The sequence below is a fragment of the Berghia stephanieae genome, chromosome 9, assembly GCF_034508935.2.
Source record: "Berghia stephanieae isolate SIO BIC M18660-M18661 chromosome 9, UCSD_Bste_1.3, whole genome shotgun sequence".
NCBI classification, from domain to species: Eukaryota; Metazoa; Mollusca; class Gastropoda; order Nudibranchia; family Aeolidiidae; genus Berghia; species Berghia stephanieae.
This window is the reverse complement of record NC_088368.1, coordinates 13,508,032-13,528,031: the sequence shown is the minus strand read 5'-3', so window position 1 is coordinate 13,528,031 and position 20,000 is coordinate 13,508,032. Positions and strand designations below refer to the sequence as shown.

The 20,000-nt window shown below is 34.5% G+C and overlaps 1 protein-coding gene and 1 long non-coding RNA gene across 3 annotated transcripts in view; one reads left to right on the top strand and one right to left on the bottom strand.

Moving 5' to 3' along the window:
* The window catches only part of LOC144979723 (uncharacterized), a 122,812-nt gene that overhangs the window by 72,801 nt on the left and 30,011 nt on the right, over positions 1–20,000 (bottom strand). Inside the window, exons 11-22 of the mRNA XM_078926677.1 lie at positions 18,278–18,333; positions 13,641–13,661; positions 10,360–10,534; positions 8,528–8,727; positions 7,418–7,639; positions 5,991–6,166; positions 5,705–5,792; positions 4,888–4,952; positions 3,391–3,516; positions 1,384–1,472; positions 1,040–1,103; positions 285–377 (exon numbers count right to left, since the gene is read on the bottom strand). Coding sequence (XP_078782803.1) covers positions 285–377; positions 1,040–1,103; positions 1,384–1,472; positions 3,391–3,516; positions 4,888–4,952; positions 5,705–5,792; positions 5,991–6,166; positions 7,418–7,639; positions 8,528–8,727; positions 10,360–10,534; positions 13,641–13,661; positions 18,278–18,333 — 1,375 coding nt within the window. The remainder of the gene's footprint in view (positions 1–284; positions 378–1,039; positions 1,104–1,383; positions 1,473–3,390; positions 3,517–4,887; positions 4,953–5,704; positions 5,793–5,990; positions 6,167–7,417; positions 7,640–8,527; positions 8,728–10,359; positions 10,535–13,640; positions 13,662–18,277; positions 18,334–20,000) is intronic.
* Positions 1,831–5,691, top strand: LOC144979724 (uncharacterized). Of its 2 annotated transcripts, none has more exons than XR_013646759.1 (2): positions 1,831–2,238; positions 4,900–5,691. It is a non-coding gene; the product is annotated as an uncharacterized LOC144979724 (long non-coding RNA). The 2 variants fall into 2 exon arrangements; XR_013646760.1 differs by having other exon boundaries at positions 1,831–2,919.

Sequence of the window (20,000 nt, the reverse complement as noted above, 5' to 3'; positions counted from 1 at the left end):
ATGTATTATTTTAAAAATTCTTTTCATGCCTATGATTTGTGTGTACAATTATTCTTAATAACTATTTTTCTTGATATTTTAGAGCGCGGTTGAGCATTCTAAATGGATATTGGCGCTGTATAAATTACAGAATACATTACATTATATTACCTTTATTTGTTGTTTTATTGTCATAAGTCAACGACAAACACAAGACATGCTAACATGTTGTAATTCTTTTACTATTGTACTCCATAAAAGTTGAGGTGGGTATTTTATAACATGTATGTAATATAAACAGTTACCAGTGGATTTTGGCCATGCCTCTTCAAGATGAACAAGGAGATGCGTCGAAGAATATTCAGAAACAGATGGAAGAATTTTAAGACCGTGTATAGCTGTGGAAGGGCCAGGAGGAGGGGGAAGGAGAGGATGTGTGAAGTTTCAATGTAAGACTAATAGTTTTCAGATTTATCTATATTATATTTAAACAATGATATTCAATAACATATAATATATAATAATAATAATAATAATAATAATAATAATAATAATAATATAATAATAATAATAAATTAATAACAATAATAGTAATACTAATACTAATAATAATAATAATAATAATGATAATAATAATAATAATAATAATAATAATAATAATAATAATAATAATAATAATAGTGATAATGATAATAATAATGATAATAATAATGATGATGAACATGATGATTATGATGATGATGATGATGATGATGATGATGATGATGATGATGATGATGATGATGTATGATGATGATGATGTGATGATGATGATGATGATGATGATGATGATGATGATTATGATAATAATAATAGTAGTAGTGTAGTAGTGGTAGTAGTAGTAGTAGTAGTAGTAGTAGTAGTAGTAGTAGTAGTAGTAGTAGTAGTAGTAATAGTAGTAGTAATAGTAGTAGTAGTAGTAGTAGTAGTAGTAGTAGTAGTAGTAGTAATAGTAGTAGTAATAGTAATAGTAAGAGTAAGAATATTACTGTAATGGTTGAAAGTTAAAGAAGATACTCACATTAGAATTTCCATATATTTCAATTTTCTTCATCAAAATTTGACTCAGCGTCCTCACTGCTAAACTAGAAAGTAAATAGATAAATAAATGAATCAATCAATAAATGATACATACAAATAGTAGACGGATGGCATTATTATGAATTTTAATATAATATATAATATGGTTAAATATATTTCCTGACACTTATCAAATATGTTAAGTTTGTTCCTTTGTCAAAGCAAAACTATAATATTTTAAATCATAATTTCTAATGTTGCCTCTCTCCGATTTATTCATCTTCCTTTTCTACATCCAATAGATTTCCAATATATTTTAATCACATAAAAATGATTATAGTTCACCTTTGTTTTCTTGTTGTAGCTGCATCTAACTCTGTAAAGTGGGAACTCATTGAGTTTACAGCTTTTTTAAAAATCAGTAGGTCGAATCTCTGGAAAACACGTTCAACATGTCCATGTATCTTTTCATATAATTATGTTGATGATTTTGTAATTACTACAATTACTACTACTAATACTACTACTACTACTACTACTACTACTACTACTACTACTACTACTACTACTACTACTGCTACTACTACTACTACTACTACTACTACTACTACTACTACTACTACTACTACTACTACTACTACTACCACTACTACCACTGCTGCTACTACTACTACTACTGCAACTACTACTACTACTACTACTACTACTACTACTACTACTACTACTACTACTACTACTACTACCATAACAAGAACAACAACAACTACTACTACTACTTCCGGTGGCGCTGAACATGGCGACGCTTGGCTACAGCTCTGTTTAATTTTTCGTTTTTTTTTTTCAATATTTCTACAATATAATGATGTGAAACATTCTTTTTGAGACTATTTACGTTAGTTATACCAACCTCTAGTAACTTGTGTTTATTTCTAAGTGTTTAAAGACTGTATGACGATGAGTAACTACAAATAAATGACGAATCTATGTGTCGGTAAAGAAAAGCAAGATGTCGGCGTTCGTATTGTTTACAAAAAGGACGAACTGCTACACATCGGAGGTATTGGTACTATACAAAAAAGAAACAACACAATTAATTACGTCATCTCCATAAGAAAACGAAAACGAGGGAAAAGAGGAGGGGTTAAACAAAGATTACGGAGAACAGGAAAACCACCCCTACCTACAATTATTCTATCAAATGTAAGATCAATACGAAATAAAATAGATGACGTAAGTGCTCTGTGTCGATTCGATCATGATTACAAGAACGCCAGTATACTGTGTTTTACAGAGACTTGGCTAACGGAAAATGACACAGACACAAGTGTTAGGTTAGACCACTTTACAATCTATAGGCCTGACAGAGACTGCTCAACATCTGGAAAGGAAAAAGGTGGGGGAGTGTGTTTGTTCATCAATAACAACTGGTGCAACAATAACAACTGTCACATACTGAATACAATTTGTAACAAAGACATTGAATTACTGGCTTTGTCCCTCAGGCCCTATTACCTACCATGGAAATTCACCGTTTTACTTGTTTTAGCAATTTATATACCATCCGACGCAAACACAAATATATTGCCTCAGAGATAATAGAAAATCAGGCATTCGCCTATCGTAGAAAAGACCCAGATGCCTCAATCATCATCCTTGGGGATTTCAACCAATGTCCGTCAATCAACCCATCATTTCACCAACACGTCAATGTACACACGACGCCACAAAACTCTTGATTTGTGTTATACTAACATTGCACAAGCCTACAGATCAGTACAAAAAGGCAAGGATCGGCCAATCAGACCACAATAGCCTGCTCCTTCTGCCTATCTACGTAACCAGACTCAGACAACAAAAACCAGTCGTGATAGAAACTCAGAGGTGGACGACGGAAACCGTGAAAAGGCTGCTGCTGCAGCTACTACTACTACTACTACTACTACTACTACTACTACTACTACTACTACTACTACTACTACTACTACTACTACTACTACTACTACTACTACTACTACTATATATATAATGTCATGTGCAAAAACAAGTTTATTATTATTATTATTATTATTATTATTATTATTATTATTATTATTATTATTATTATTATTATTATTATTCATTATTATTATTATTATTATTATTATTATTATTATTATTATTATTATTATTATTATTATTATTATTATTATTATTATTATGATTATTATGATTATTATTATTATTATTATTATTATTATTATTATTATTATTATTATTATTATTATTATTATCATCATCATTATTAAGTCTCGTAACTCGTAAGAACATTTTGTTTAATTGATTGCTGGATAAACTCTGTAAAATCCTTTTTACTTTTCCAAGTTTCTTTATTACATCAGTTCCATATGTCGTTATCTCATTGACGATATGTAAAGTAAGCTCTGCCTCAGAATAAGTCATATGTTTCTCAGTCAGCGAGCTCACGACATATTGCAGTGCCTGTAAAAACAACCACAGTGACATCATCATACAAAGAAAAGCTATTTTTCATTCATCGAGACAATAAGATATTCTCTCTGAATGAGTTAGAATTAGACAATTTGAGTAGAAACTCAAAATGTTAAAGAGAAAAAAAATTAAGTTCTTAGTTTCTTATTATTTCGACGGCATACTTAATTTTCTTTATCTAGTTCATACTGACATACTATCAATTTGAGACAATGGGTTCAATTTATAAGAACATTAATTTACGATTTTAGGATGTATGAAAATTAAAACCAAGGTCATGCCATTTTGTTACATTTCAATTATTTTATCGTTGATTTTGTGAAATCACTCATTATACTCAAATACGGATGGGAACTAACCCTTGTGGCCAGTTGCCAATTTATTTTACTGAGCTTCAATTTACACTGCCCAGTGATTAACAGTGACCAACGTTCGTGAGCAACAGATCATCGAAACCTTGCAGGAGGTGTTCTTTGAGCAAACTCCGACGCATGGTCGTTGGCATTTCAACCCCGCATCTCTGATTCTTCTTCTTACATTTGATTATAAAAGTTGAAATTCATTCGCAGTAACGCTGGCTGATGCAAAGGTTGCCATTATGTTTGGCATTTTAGCAATTTTTGGGCATCTTTTATATCATATAAATTGTGATCTATCGTTTCAAACCGTAATTTATCCAGGTGGACAAGATACCAAAACCTGATATAAAAGTTTAGACGTTTAAAACTGTAGCTTTTGTCTTTAAGAGCAAATATTCAATTTTTCAATTCAAAATCAGATATCAAATGTATGCATCATCTAATCTTTAAAAAAACAGGGTTTGGGTCAAACTTATTCCGTACAACCCATGTTTAATTTTTGCCAACAAGCACAGATTACAAGCAAATCTAAAAATCATAGAACTAAATTTTTTACAGATTGACATTCGAACAACTTGATAACCTTTCTTAATATAAGGGGAGCTCTAGTATTACTCTTTGACTGAAATGATTATTTATAAAATCTGATGGGGCATAATGATTGGTCATTTGATGTTGAGAATCGCTATCTGGCCGCCCTCTTGCCAGATTCATTTGCGCGTACGTGCTGACCTTATTACAAGACCGATTTTGGTCGTATTGCCTCAAACGATTCGTCTCAATCTATGTTTATTTCCAAACAACAGTAGTATAATAATTAAAATAGCTGATTGCCTTTTAGTAATAATCTTTATTTCCCTACAAATATGGCCGGTTCTCCACTAATATTTTAGCATTTATATTATTCTAATCCTATAATGTTTTGAGGTGGTATGTTACAATGTGTGTTTTTCATTACTAGGGTTTACAAATGATATTATTCTGAGTTTCAAACATTTCTTACTTTTATTTTCAGGTCTGTGGAAAACCTTTTTGTAAGATTGACTAACATCCAATAGCCACCGAGTCCTGAAATAGAGATCTGAAATTTAAAATTTATGTTATCCAAAACAAAAACACAAAACAAAAACAAAAACAACTTAGCGACTAGACCCAGGATATTGGATTGGATTAAAATCTTCTGAAAAGCTGCGTTTGAACAGTGCCTGACAAAACAGTAAGAAGTAACAAGATAAAATAATTCCATGAAATCTACCTGCCTTGGCTGGGAATCAAACCACAGATCTGCTGATTACTGCAGCTTTTGTCTTGTATGCTTTCGTATCAAAATTAAAATCTTTAAAAATTACAGTATGTTTTATTTGACATTTAAAAAAAAAGTAATTCTCTTTTTCCCCTTGTCGCGCTCTGTAAAACGTTTTCCAAGAGTTTTGGGATATTCAAATTGTTAATAAGGTAGATTTCGGCTATGTTTGCGTATCTTTAGACATCATGGCAGCAAAATTGACATATCTTAAGCTTTTCTGAACATCACCTGTAAAGAGCTAATACTCTTTGTCAAGGATAATCGACAAAACCAGCAGCACGTAACTTTGGGGATTCCTGTACAGATTGTCAGATCCCACGAAGCTGTAGTTTATATTGGTTTCTATAGCGTTAAAGGGGCAATAGCAATTGGTTGCCACCTTTTGATAGGATGCTACTATGTCTAAAAGTACTCTACGATAGATCTAACAAACCAAGCTACGAAATCACGTGGTTTCAGTATTCTCTCATTCAATGCTGCCCCCCACCCCTTCAGTGTAAAGTAATATCCTTACCATGGGTAAGATCCAACTCATCTTGTATACTGGCCAACAGTTTAGCAAATGTGTCTCTGCTGACACCTCCAAAAGCACTTTGAGGAATCTGTTAAATCATAGAAATAAGTTAGAAAATTATTAGAATAAAATAAGATAATGAGTATGACCGTAGCCTTCCAAGAGTTATTTCCTGGCTTTACAGATCTACACATTTCCCTCTATCATCTTCATTTTACCGGCGCTGAAATGACATGCACGTGTCGCTACACATTAAAACTCCTAAAATTATAACACAAACAAATACCTTGCTTTCCACCTCCACGGTGTCTGTCTTGCAGTCAGAGACACTGCACACTTGGAGGCTAATATCGGGCTGAGGGAGAGCGAGGCTGATGTTATCATCTTGTTTTTCGTTAGCTCTAATGTTGATGGGAACATTATAGACAATCCTTTGGTAACTACTGGCCCAGGGCAAATTCTCTGTCAGAAAATAGGTCAGAAAATTGTAAAGAGGTATCGTATGGATTACAACATCATAAAAAAAGATTACATTCTTATCGTGCTTACATACTTAAGCACCATGCTCTTACCCCTTTACTTTTGTCTAACACAGACACCCATACACAAACGCACACACAAACACACACACACAACTATCCGAAGAATCATAGTTTTAACAAAATATTTCAACTCCACATAATACTATTTTTAGTCAATAGGTCAACGGTGAAGAGGAAGACAATAGAAAATGTGACTGGATTACATCAAGGAATTGACAGTATTGACGTTGTATAAGCTGACAGAGAAGGCCAATGACGGGGATGGGTGGCACGGTGTTGTGAAGGCTGCATTCCGCAAGTCTCCGAGACGACCATCCGGTCATGGGAATGAGTGAGTGAGTGAGTGAATGTGTGCAGATTTTACAAAGTTGGTTATAGGGGCTTTTTATTCTCTCAAGAGGGCAGGTTTGCATTTGGGTGTCCCATATTGGAATGGAACGATAGTCTATCGTAAATTATGAGCCACCACATTAATCTGGAATTATAATGGGGTAAACCAGATGCCAAAAAAATAAACTATAAAGTTTGAATGATTATGAATCTGAAGTCACTCTTTTCAATAAATAACATTAACTTAACCTGTGCTTCATATTAGTTTAACATTGTAGATTCACTTTTAAGAATCTAATCTCACCTAGACATAATACAGCTTTAGCATTGTGGCATTAGATCACAATTAATTTCCCATCAGACCAAGGCAGTCAATCACTCTTGAGTTGACAAGAGATATCAGAGGACATCTTGACCACACAAGGTCCATATAATTTTGAAGGTATAATTTCTACTCGCTGAACTATCAAAACGCCTTCGTGAAATGTTAGTAATGCATATTTCCAAAAAGATAAAAAGGAGTAAAGAAAAAGAAGAAAAACAAATGTTCTCACTACAATCATCATTTTTTTTTCAAAACCGAGTGAAAGTAAAAAGCCCAGAAGACAAGTTAAAATTGGGAACAATACCGTAGTCAAGACATCACATCATCGTCGCTTCTGGTTCTATACTCCTTTTTTTTTCCAAATCAGTGGGTCATGTGATGTCGTTTCTTTATGCATATTGCATCAGATTATGAGAAAATAATTCCATTAAAAGAAAAAGAATTGTTTTAAACGGACTTTTGGAACCGAGAGCGAAGAGGGTGTGACGTCTTACTATTGTTTCCTATTTTTCATACCATTTGTGAATAGAAAAGAGGCAAAGTACTGATATAAGGCTATACAACTTGTGGCCTCTTGGTTGGTATCAGGGAACACGTGGGTTAATTGAGCCAATCCCAAGGCCGATTGGTCAATTTCTACATTTATGTCCTTAGATGGCGGGATCATAATTTCTGCTGTAGAGTTGTCCACGCGGTAGTTGAATTTGAAGCTTTGCTCATTGTTTCTATCACCAGTAACTGCGAATATATATGTATATATATATATATATATATATATATATATATATATATATATATATATATATATATATATATATATTATAATCAAAAAGGTGTTGATGTAATTTCATTTTTTTTCTCAGAAATAAATATTGAGCTTGCATGCGTTCTTCTAGTATTATACAAAGTTTGTTTGGAGGTGTACATTAAAAAAAACAAAACAATCAGTATTAGTTAAGAAGTGTTTAAATGTAAAAAAAAAAGATTCTTCAGCCAAAAATTTGCGACTTTTTGCTTACATTAATAAGAAAGAATACAAATAATCATGGAGCTAAATAATATAAAGTCATATTGCTGAGGTTTTTGATTTTAAATACACATTTCGTCATCTGGTTTATTTCGACATAACATCGGATAACGGCGATGGGTCACATTTTTGCAGACAATTTGTGTTTTATAGATAGACCGAAGCTGACGTTACTTAGGTCCATTTTATTGATTTTAGCCAGTAATTTTTATGAGTAGTTCTCACTAAACTGTATTAATCAGGCAGACTATAAATTTTCAAAATTACACATAGTTTTGTGGGTTGGTACGTTGTTTTCGGCTGACGAATGTTGTGAGCTTTTTGGACATGTGCAAAGCATCAACAGATTATTAACAAAAAACACTCTTAGTGTTAAATTTCCAATACAGTTGTAACCCACCGTCCCAATCTGGTGTTATGTTGGAATGACCTTGATGATTTAAAGTTAAAATAATCTTAAGTTTACGTTTGCTTAAATCTTATAGATTGAGCTTAAAACTAAATTTTAAGCATATGGTCCATCGTGATATAATACCATTCAGAGAAGGCGGGTAACATTTGGTATCCAGCTTGTATTTAGCAAAATGAAATGGACTAACCTTTTACAAGGAATGTACCGTTTTCTTTCTGTGGCTGAAAACTGTAATAGGGAATGGAGCGGCAGGGAGCAACAGAATCATTACACAATGGCCAAGAGAAATTTATGTCATATTTTGGCTCGTGGCATTCAGAACATTGGATGGCAAGTTGTACAGGAACACTTGTGAATAGCCTGTTTGTTTGGCAGTTCAGTATACACCTGATGACGACCAAAAATATAGCAATATCCATTTCTTCAACACTATCAATTCTACTTCTAAGAGGTGTTGAACGAAAATGAATATAATTTGTGACTCACCAACTCAAAACGGTTTTTATGATAAAAATTGAATTAATAGGCATGGTTATGGAGGCTGGCTTAAATTTATGTTTTGCGAGGAAAACTAAAATCTAATATTTCTGGCAATGTAAAGTGTAAAGTCGCTTTAGATATCTGGATCACCCCGACATGATACCGATTAGAGGCAGTGGGTCACAATCGTTAGTTAACAACAACAAATAAATAAAAACAGACAGAACCGGATATTGAATATGGAAACAATTACCAAATAAATAAATAAAGAAAACCGGAGAATTAATATTATGGAAAGAATTGTCGCTTAAAAGGGAAAAGAAAACAACTAAACTGAACCGGATAATAAATACCGAAAAATTGGGCCCAAAACCATTCTTCAACCAACAACAAAAAAAAAGTAAAATGGCAATACTTTGCATATAATTCAGGAAGACAAGAGAAAAAGGTCTTTTTTACGTCTTGTCGGAGTTATAAAATACTGACCTTCCTCGCAGCACAGTTAGATGCCTCGACTAAAGGTCCCGTGAGGGAATAAGGATACAGTGCAGTCCTGATAATTCGAATTGGGTGGGAAAAGCAAATGACTTCTATTTATCAGAATTCGATTTGTCTCCAAACAAGGGAAATAACTAAACCTGACTCCAGGTATCAGGGTTAGATCTATTTATAACCAACCCCCTTTGTTAGCCAGCGGCCAGCAGACCACAAGTTAGTCTTAGTGATGAGAGCGCGAGAAGGAGAGAGGGATGACGCGAGACAGCTGGTCAATTTGGAGAAAGAAGAGAGAGGGCGGGTGGGACGGAGAGGGAACAACACGCCATTACATGCCTCAGGGGTCTAGTTATTATTATTATTAGTCAGCTCAGTCATTAAAACGCGTGGGAGGGTGGATACGGAGAACAGGCAGTTCGTTATGACCTTCCAGAGTTTTTTTTTTTAGTGATGGGCAAGCACTTGCACTTCGAATAAAGAGAATAACGACTGTTCGAATTCGAATTAACCATGAATATTTTATATAGAAAAAGAAGAAAATAATTCATTACATCGTATTTTCTTCGATTTAAAATAAATTCGGTTAATCAGATTTCGAATTATCTGGACTGGACTGTAATCCATCAATCGAATGTCTGTTGTCAACAGGTTGTCAACAGGACTATTCCATGTTGTCACTGTGAGATGCCGTCGCCTAGGCATTCAGTGAAGGAATTTAAAAACGTCTGGTGTCAACAGGAATCATCTAAATTGGCCGAAATGACCAACTTGATTTCAAATAATTTTCCCCTCGGGATACAAAAACCAAAGTGCTTGAAGCAAGGTTCGAACCCGGGACATTCCTTCGTCGGGGTTACACATAGGCAAAAAGTAGTGTAGTGTTTACTTACTTTTATGATGACGATGATGATGTTGATGATGGTGATGATGATGCTGATGATGCTGCTGCTGCTGATGATGATAATAATAATAACAATGGTGATTATCATCATAATAAAAATAAATAATAGACAGAATAAAGCTCAGGAGGACGATTACTCAAACCTTAAATCCATGTGCGGCCATTCTTCATCCATGACAATAATACGCTTGTTGATGGCAATTTTTGTTTCAAACTTGAGGAAAACCGACATAGACAGAGTCACAATCAAGCCGATTGTGAAATTTCGAGGGTTTTCTAATCCAAGTAGATCGCTACTCTTAAGATGGACTGCACGGACTGAAATTTTATAAAGGTTGAAAATAAAACACAACAATTAATCCATCTTATGCATTTTATAAGCTGATAATAACCTGACAAATGCAATAAAATCACAATAAAAATCAACATAAAGAATAATCAAACTGTCTAGTAAAGAAAAAGAAGATAAAATATTTTTTTTCTGGAGACACACACACTCTCTCACACGACAAACATCATCATCCATCTTGAGTACGTACTCTTGAGTACGTTGCCGGCCAGCTGTCTCCATGTATCATGATCCTCTGCGGTGCGCATGAAGTCTGCGTTGCTTTTAAAATTACTTTTGGTCATTCTTAGGTTATTTAAACGTCATTCTCTGACTCCCTCTAGCTCTATATCCTTCGACCATCCCAGATGTTACCAACTTTTCTCTTCCGTCTCTTCTCCACATATGTCCCAGAAACCGTAACTGCCTCTTGCTCATGGTATCTATCAATATTCTTCCTTTTCTCACCTTTGCCAACACTTCCTCTTTTGAATACTTGTCTGTCCATGATAACCTCAACACTTTCTTATACATCCACATCTCAAATGCCTCTAACCGCCTAGTACATTCTTTGTCAAACATCCACGTTTCACAACCGTACAAAAGGGTCCTTATAACATATGTTTCCACTACTTCCATTCTGATCTTCAAATTTAGGTTGTTGTTTGACACAACTGGAGCATTGTATGAAACACATTTTTGCTTTTGCTATTCTTCGTTTTATATCCTTTATGTCACGTGCGTCATGGGTAATGGTGGCGCCTAAATATTTAAATTACTTTACTTGTTTGATGGACTCTCTTTTACTTGACAAGTGAAAGGTAGTGATGTTCTTGTCATTCATTGAGGCCACCGTGCATTCGGTTTTCTTAACATTCAGTTTCAGCCCATCTCTTCACTTTTGCTCACCAGTATAGCTAAAATTTCCTGCACGTTTTCTGGTGACCATGCCATCAGAGTACCATCGTTTGCGTATCTTATGTTATTCATATTCTGTCCCCCTCCCTCCCAACGACGACGCCTTTCATATCTTCAATTGCTTTGAATATTATTTCACTATATATTATGTTAAAAAGGTCCGGTGATAAGACGTGACTTTGTCTTACTCCTTTCTCGATGTTAAAGCAGTCCGATGTTTCGTTATCAAGTTTGACACACGCTGTTTGATTCGAGTACAAGTTTTTCACATTTCGAAGGTCTTTACATCTATCTTTTCTAAGATTTTGAAGAGCGTTTCTTGTACTGAATCCAAAGCTTTGGAATAATCAATGAAGCACAAATAAAGTGATTTTTCTTTTTCGATTGACCGATGCATTATTGTTTTCAAAGTAAAAATTGCATTAACCCTACCCTTGTCTTGACCAAAACCAAACTGCTCGTCACTTATCTCTGGAGAGATCTTGCTCCTCATTCTTTTCATAAGTATTCTTAATATAATTTTTGTGGCCTGGCCCATTATTCTGATTATTCTGTGTTGGTCACAATCAATATTTCCTTTTTTTGGAATGGTAATGAACACTGACTGTCTTAAAACATAAGGCAGGACACCCTTTTCATATATGACGTTGTGGGCTTTGGTCAGAATGAATGTATATTCCCAGAGCCCAGATCGTCGAGGGGGTCAGTCAATTCCATTTAGAAACTCTTGACCTACCGCTTTCCCTTTTTTCATCTCTTTGCAAGCAGCTTCTAATTCTTCTCGCATAATCTGGGGACTCGTGTTCACAGTAGTGATTTCTTTACGCCCCTCTTTTGTCATCCGCGTAAAGGTATTCTATGTATACTGCTCAACGTTCCAAAATTTCGTTGTCGTCGATAAGTATATTACTGTTTGCGTCTTTAAAGCATTTTCTTGTCATGGCGGGTCGTTTTCCACTTAGATCTTGTACTGATCGGTAGAATAGTTTGAGGTTAGATTGTTTTCGTCGTTCAATTCTGTGACATTCATGTCCAATATAATCTTTCTTCGCCCTCTTACATTTATGTTTTATACTCTTATTAGCTTCTTTATATTCATTGCTGTTGTGTTCTATCTTTCTTCTTTCATCCATCATTTTCAAGATATTGTCAATCATACATTTATTGTTTTGGTTCGTGTATTATTCACAGATGGAATAGTCTCTCTTGCATATTCTGGAGAGGTGTATTAAAGGATGCCATTATGCTTAGATATCTGAATGTGTATGGGTGGGTGTATGGGGGAAAAGAAAGATCGTTTCTATTTTACACGTTTGTGTTGAGAATATTGGCTATTAAGCTTAAATGCTGGCCAACAAACTTCGCGGAGTTGTGTGTGTTGAATCCGTGACCTCAAGTAGTCGGGGAGGGAAGGCTCTAATAAAAGACTAGGGTTAGAAGCGTATTTTTTTTTTTGGGGGGGGGGGGAGTTGTGGATAGCTCATACCGTAGAGTCACGCTCTCCCCGGCCAGGTGGAGTTGTCGTACTTGTAATTGTAAGGTCGCGGGTTCAGGCCCTCCTCGCCGCCGCGAAATTTTTATTCTCTATTCTTCTGGCACTTTCCTACTCACTTCATTTCTTGTTGTTATCAACATAAGTGCCTGCTCCACTCACTTTTCTGAATTAAAAATTCACCCCAAATACCGGAGCAATCTCAATGTCTCAATCGTTTCTATGTTACATGTTTGTGTTGAGAATATTGGCTATTAAGCTTAAATGCTGGCCAACTAACTTCGAAGCGTTTGTGTGTGTTGAACCCATGACCTCAAGTAGTCAGGGAGAGAGAAGGCTCTAATAAGACTAGGGTTAGACGCGATCTTTTTTCTTTGGATCGCGGATAGCTCACACGGTAGAGCCACGCTCTTCCCGGCCAGGCGGAGTTGTCATACCAATAAGGTCGCGTGTTCGAGCCCCCATCGCCGCCGCGAAATTTTTATTCTCTGGTGTCTTCTGGCACTTTCCTACTCACTTCATTTTCTGAATTAAAAATATAGACTACAACCGAGCTATTGAGTACAATGCCATATCGCTTATATTTTTATTTCTTGATTCACTTTCCGTCATCTGTTTTACCATGACACAATAATGAATGAGGCGATGGATCACATATCTAATTTAAAACAACTCAAATGACTTACCGTTATAGGACAGCCTATGAACTGTGATGAGGAGAGAAGAACACAATAACCTATTAGTTCATTAACATAAACATTTGTGATCACGTTTCCAAACATTTCATTATAACATTTCAATTAAATTCATCAGTTATCTGTAAAAACACATTTTAAAAAAATATGCAAGAAAACTCGCCCTTAAAGAATGGAAAAAAAAATTATAATGAGCCTCAACTTGAAAACCTCTCAAACCTGGGAATTCAGAGAAGACTTCAAAGCAGTCTTAGGCTTGCGAGTTTTTGATAAAATGAGTCATTTTAGTGGATCTATATTTAAAGGACGAGTTGTCTGGCTAAAACATTAAAAATTTTGTTGTTGTTTTTTCAGAGTACGGCAGAGTCGGGAATTAACGTTCTAGTTGTCAGTGGAGTCTTTGACGTCCTATGGTGGATTTTTGTAGGCCACTCTTGATGGGTCTTCTATCCCTCTACATATCCTGTTCCATTTTGCTCTTTATCTTTGACTTGGAATGAAATTAATTGATCTTGTCCTGGGCCTGGTCGGTGTCCTTGAAGGAAAGACTCACATGTATAGTGCATTATATTAATCTTGGAAGATGATATATTTTCCCTGTTAAACATCTCCTTGTTGTGTAACTGTCTGTTTCCGTTTTTCTTTCTTTTTGTTTCGAAATATAACATTGAATTCCTCCTGGTGCATTCTGCGCTTGTGTCTGGATGAGACGTTTAGATGATCTTAACTAAGTAAAATGGTTTTCTGCTCTTGGAATCTGCCTCTGTTTATTATATGACCCTGTCCCCTTTGTATTATTTTTTACTTGGATGCCTTTTTAAAATTGTAAATCAATAATATCTTTTCCTGTTCAACTCGTCCAACGAGTTCCTCACTACAAATACCTTGGTGTAACGATTGATGACAGGCTCAAGTGGGATGAACACTTGAAAATAATTAGGCATAAGATGTGCAGACGTACATATTTTTTAAAATCAAAACTCTCTCAGTTTAGAATAGATAAAACCCTCTGCACATTATTTTATAGAGCAGTAATCGAAAGTGTTTTGTCATTTTGTATAACAGCTTGGGGAGGCAATTGCTTAGCAGTGGAAAGGAACAAATTAAATTCAAATATTAAAAAATCCATTAAACGCTATATAAATGATGTTGACGATGTAGATCTTTTATACGAGAAATGTATAAATAAAATAACTAAAATATTAAATGACTAGTATCATCCACTAAGACCATCAATTATTATGTCAGAAAGAAGTGGTCGCCATTTCTCTATTTCAACGAAAACAGAGACACCGAAAATCTTTTCTGCTGTCCAGTATTAGGCTTTACAACAACAAGCAATAATCATTTTATATAATTATTTCTAATTTTTACTTTTAAAAAATATAAATATTAATTTATTAATTTATTTGTTTTACAATCTTTTCAATTTTCAATTTATAGTGACAGTTTTAACTATTATACAGTGTTGAAATTATTCATATCATAAAGTGCAGCTCTGATTATAGAGCTGCTCCTTTTTTATATATACATCCTATTTCTATTGTATTTTTATCTTATTGTGTAAATTATAACACGTCTGTACAAAAAAAATTCCTTTTTGGGATACAATAAAGTATTATTATTATTATTATTATTATTATTATTATTATTATTATTATTATTATTATTATTATTATTATTATTATTATTATTATTATTATTATTATTTTCTTCCTGTTATGACTCTTCTGAAACAACCATAATGTGTCTTAAGCTCCGAAAAACCATTAAAAAAGACAAACAAAACTAAACAGTTCCAGTTTTATATGCCGGGGTTTTCTTTGATTAATTCTTGCAGTAAAACAAAAAAAAAAAAAATACTACCCACTGAATAAATACAATTTTTAGCATCTAGATTACTCAGACCGAATACAGGTTTGAAAGGATGGATCACTTATATAATAATTGAAGTTGACCTCACTCAACTCTTTATTATTGTTTTCAGACCACCAGTTGGGTGATTAGCTCTCACAAAAATACATTAATCAAGCTATGAACGTTTGGTATTACAGCTAGTTTAGAGTATTGGTATATTTTATCTGGCGGGTAAAACGTGTGAATAGTTAACACATATCATCTAAATCCAGCAACAACCGAACAATGTATGAGCTTCGGGATGAATGCCTCAACATCTTTTATTCTGTACATTTTGCACACATGAAAAATAAATAAATTTGTTTTTTGTTTTAACATCTTTTACGATTGTTTTTGAAGAGCGAGCCATGATTAAGGGGAGAGGAAAAGAAAGACACTGAGTGAAAGTCAAAAGATCAGAGATATAGAGTTTGTAAATGATAATGATAACTATTAGATTTTTGACCAATCAAAACACAGGATTTGTGTCAACCCTTCAAGCTGGCTTGGACAAACACAGCTGGTTATGTAAAAACAATAGCTTGAATGAAGTTAGCTTCTCTCTGCGTCTCACGCAGCTTTGTGCGTTTGTACGATTGATGTGGTGGATAGAGCTAGTGAGTGTTTTACTAAAACAAATACCTTTGATAGTAATACCTGTGTAATGGGCATATTACATTTCCATCTGCTCGAGGTCATGGTCACATTGGAATAATATATGCTCAAAGTGACATACATTGTGAAAAGTGTTCACAGTTTTTGAAATATATAACGTCACGATCGGTCATTTTGTTCAACTTTACACATGGTTATGCTTAGAACTTTCTTAAACAAAGCATCGTGTTTACATTTCTGAAGAAATATCCAATCGTTGGACAGCAATAAATCATGTGATTGATGACTTGTTTGGACGAAAACATGAATATAGATCGTTCCATTCTCGCGGACAGTCCAAGGGAGCGTAATCGACACTTAGATAACCACGCCTCTCGGACAGTCTTTATAATATTAACAATGACAGTGGTTGGTACACATAGCAAACAACACGGGTTTTACTATCGATGATATGTGTCTAAGTAAAATACCCACTGTTCTACCGCTTGATGAATAAAACTAACACAGAAAACAATGTATAAAAACTTGATTATAATATGATCGAGAAAATCGTGTGATAACTAGTAACCCGTTTTGTGGTATGAAAACAAAATAACACTGATCAGAGAAAGGACGAATCCATGTTTTGACACAGTCATTGTAATAATATCGTCCGATGCGATTCGTTTTAACCTCGCTTGTGTAAAAAATGGTAACGATCTTTTTTCAGGCTTTCGTCCAATAAAGTCATCGGTCACATGTCATGTTGCTGATCAACGACTGGATATTTATTGATAAACATAAAAATGCTGATTTATTTATGAAAGTTGTAAGCATACCCATGGGTCAACATGTACAAAATGACCTATGGGCGTGATCTATATTACATTTCCATGTGCTCGAGGTCATTGGTCACATTGGACTATGTGCTCAAAGTGGCCCACATAGTGAAACACGTTCACAGTTTTTGAAATAGCTTGCATCACGATTGGTCATTTTGTTCAGCTTGGCACACGGGTATGTTTACAAATTTCATAAACAAAGCGGAGTGTTTACATTTCTGAAGAAGTATCCAATCGTTGGACAGCAACAAATCATGTGATTGAAGACTTGGTTGGATAAACACATGAAAAAAGATCGCTCTCATTGTGATATAGATAGTATGCAGATGACGTCACTCAGGCCTTTGTTATTGTTTTTGCCATCCGCGTTTGTGAGTTGTTCTCACTAAACTGTATTAACTAGACTATAAAAGTTCATGGTTACACAGAGTTTGTGTGTTGGTCCGTTATACGTCCGGATGGCAATGTTGTGAACTCCTTGGCCAAGCGCATTCTATCTATAGATATTATGCGCTTGGCTAAGCAGCTCATAATTGCCATCCGGAAGTATTACGGACCAACACACAAAACATTGTGTAATCATGAACTTTTATAGTCGGGATAATACAGTTTAGTGAGAATCACTCACAAACGCGGATGGCAAAATACAATAACAAAGGCTTGAGTGACGTCATCTTCGTTCTATCTATAGATAGTTCGAAGATAACGTCACTCAGGTCTTTGTTATTGTTTTTTGCCATCCGCGTTCATGAGTAATGTTCACTGAACTGTATTAACCCGACTATAAACGTTCATGGATACACACAGTTGTGTGTGTGTTGGTCCGTTATACTTCCGGATGGCAATGTTATGAGCTTCTTAGCCAAGCGCATACTATCTATAGAACGAGTGAAGCTGACGTCAATCAGCTCTTTGCTATTATTTTTAGACGCTAGTTGGATGATTAGGTCTCACTAAATTATTTCAGATTTTAAAGGTTACACACAGTTTTGTGTGTTACACGTCTCATCTGATGTTGTAGGAGGTTTAAACGCATATTATCAATTAAATACTTTGAAAACTCTGAACGCTTTGTATTGTGTAGGTCATTTTGAACACATTTTGCAATGTGACAAATGACTCGCGCACATGGAAACAAACAAACAAACAAACACAAAAACAAACAAACAAACAAACAAACAAACAAAAAAGGTTTTCGCCTCCATTTGTTAAAAGGGGCCTGACTCTTGTGGTCTAAAAATCTTGGCTGTTTGGCATGTATCCAAGATGCTATAATTAATAGTATCACATACTCACATTGGGTTTCAAGCTTTTGACACACGGTCTTTGCCCCTTCACAGGACCATTCATACCTGAAATGATGATTAAACATTGGGATGCAGTGCGCCTGCCAGACGAATCGTACCATCACACAAAACTATGTGTCACTTTAAACGTTTTATTAGATTATGTATTGAATGTTTGAGTTTACTCATTGTGTTATATTTGTTATTGCTTTTTATTATTAGTTTATATTATATTCTATATAATTTGTATTATTATTATTATATTAATATTATTATATTATTATTATATTATTATTATTATTATTATTATTATTATTATTATTATATTATTATTATTATTATTATTATATATTATTATTATTATTATTATATTTATTATTATCATTATTATTTTTTTTTTCATTTTTTTTTTCATTATTATTATCATTTGTATAATTACCATCGTTATTAAGAAGCATATTATGCATATTAAACTTTCCAGATTTGTGATCCAGTTGAGAGAACAAAGTTGACGTCACTCAGGTCTTTGTTATTGTTTTTTTTTGCCACCCGCGTTTTTGAGTAATTCTCACCTAATTGTATTAACCAGACTATAGATAGTATGCAGATGACGTCACTCAGGTCTTTGTTATTGTTTTTTGCCATCCGCGTTTGTGAGTTTTCTCACTAAACTGTATTAACCTGACTATAAATGTTCATGGTTACGCAGAGTTTGTGTGTTGGTCCGTTATACTTCCGGATGGCAATGTTGTGAACTCCTTGGCCAATGCATACTATCTATAAAAGTTCATGGTTACACATTAGTTTTGTGTGTTTGTCCGTTATACTTCCGGATGGCAATGTTATGAGCTTCTTATACTCAGCTTGAGGCCTCAATGTCGAATAATTGTCATAATGGTGACTCATCAGGTCAATTCGGGAATATGTCGGTTGGAACAATTTTAGAAAATCACGTTTAAATTCCAAAAGATCAGAATGAGTAAATTTAAGTGTTATTTTTTGTTCTTACAATTCAAGAAACTATAGATAGAATGCGCTTGGCCAAGGAGTTCACAACATTGCCATCCGGAAGTATAGATAGTATGCAGATGACGTCACTCAGGCCTTTGTTATTGTTTTTGCCATCCGCGTTTGTGAGTTGTTCTCACTAAACTGTATTAACTAGACTATAAAAGTTCATGGTTACACAGAGTTTGTGTGTTGGTCCGTTATACTTCCGGATGGCAATGTTGTGAACTCCTTGGCCAAGCGCATTCTATCTATAAGGGACCAACACACAAACTCTGTGTAACCATGAACTTTTATAGACTGGTTAATACAGTTTAGTGAAAACAACTCACAAACGCGGATGGCAAAAACAATAACAAAGGCCTGAGTGACGTCATCTTCGAACTATCTATATACACTCTTCAATAAAACTATCAATTGATTTAATTCAAATCTAATAGGATTCAATAGTCAGATGTCACGTCAGCCCAGCAACGAGCAGCTGGGTTCTAAACAAAGAAAATCGGTACTTTTTATTCTTCATGCTGGCTAGAACTTTTTCAAATGCCATGTGATCAAAATGTATAAAACTATCAGATTTATAATGTCATTCTCCTCTGGATACACTTTTATACTCGTCGGAGAAGTATTTCATAAGGGCGACCGCCATTGTTCCGATATTTTAGAACCAGTTACTAAGTTACCATGCGTTATTACGAGGGAAGTGACGTCACGACTGTTGAAGC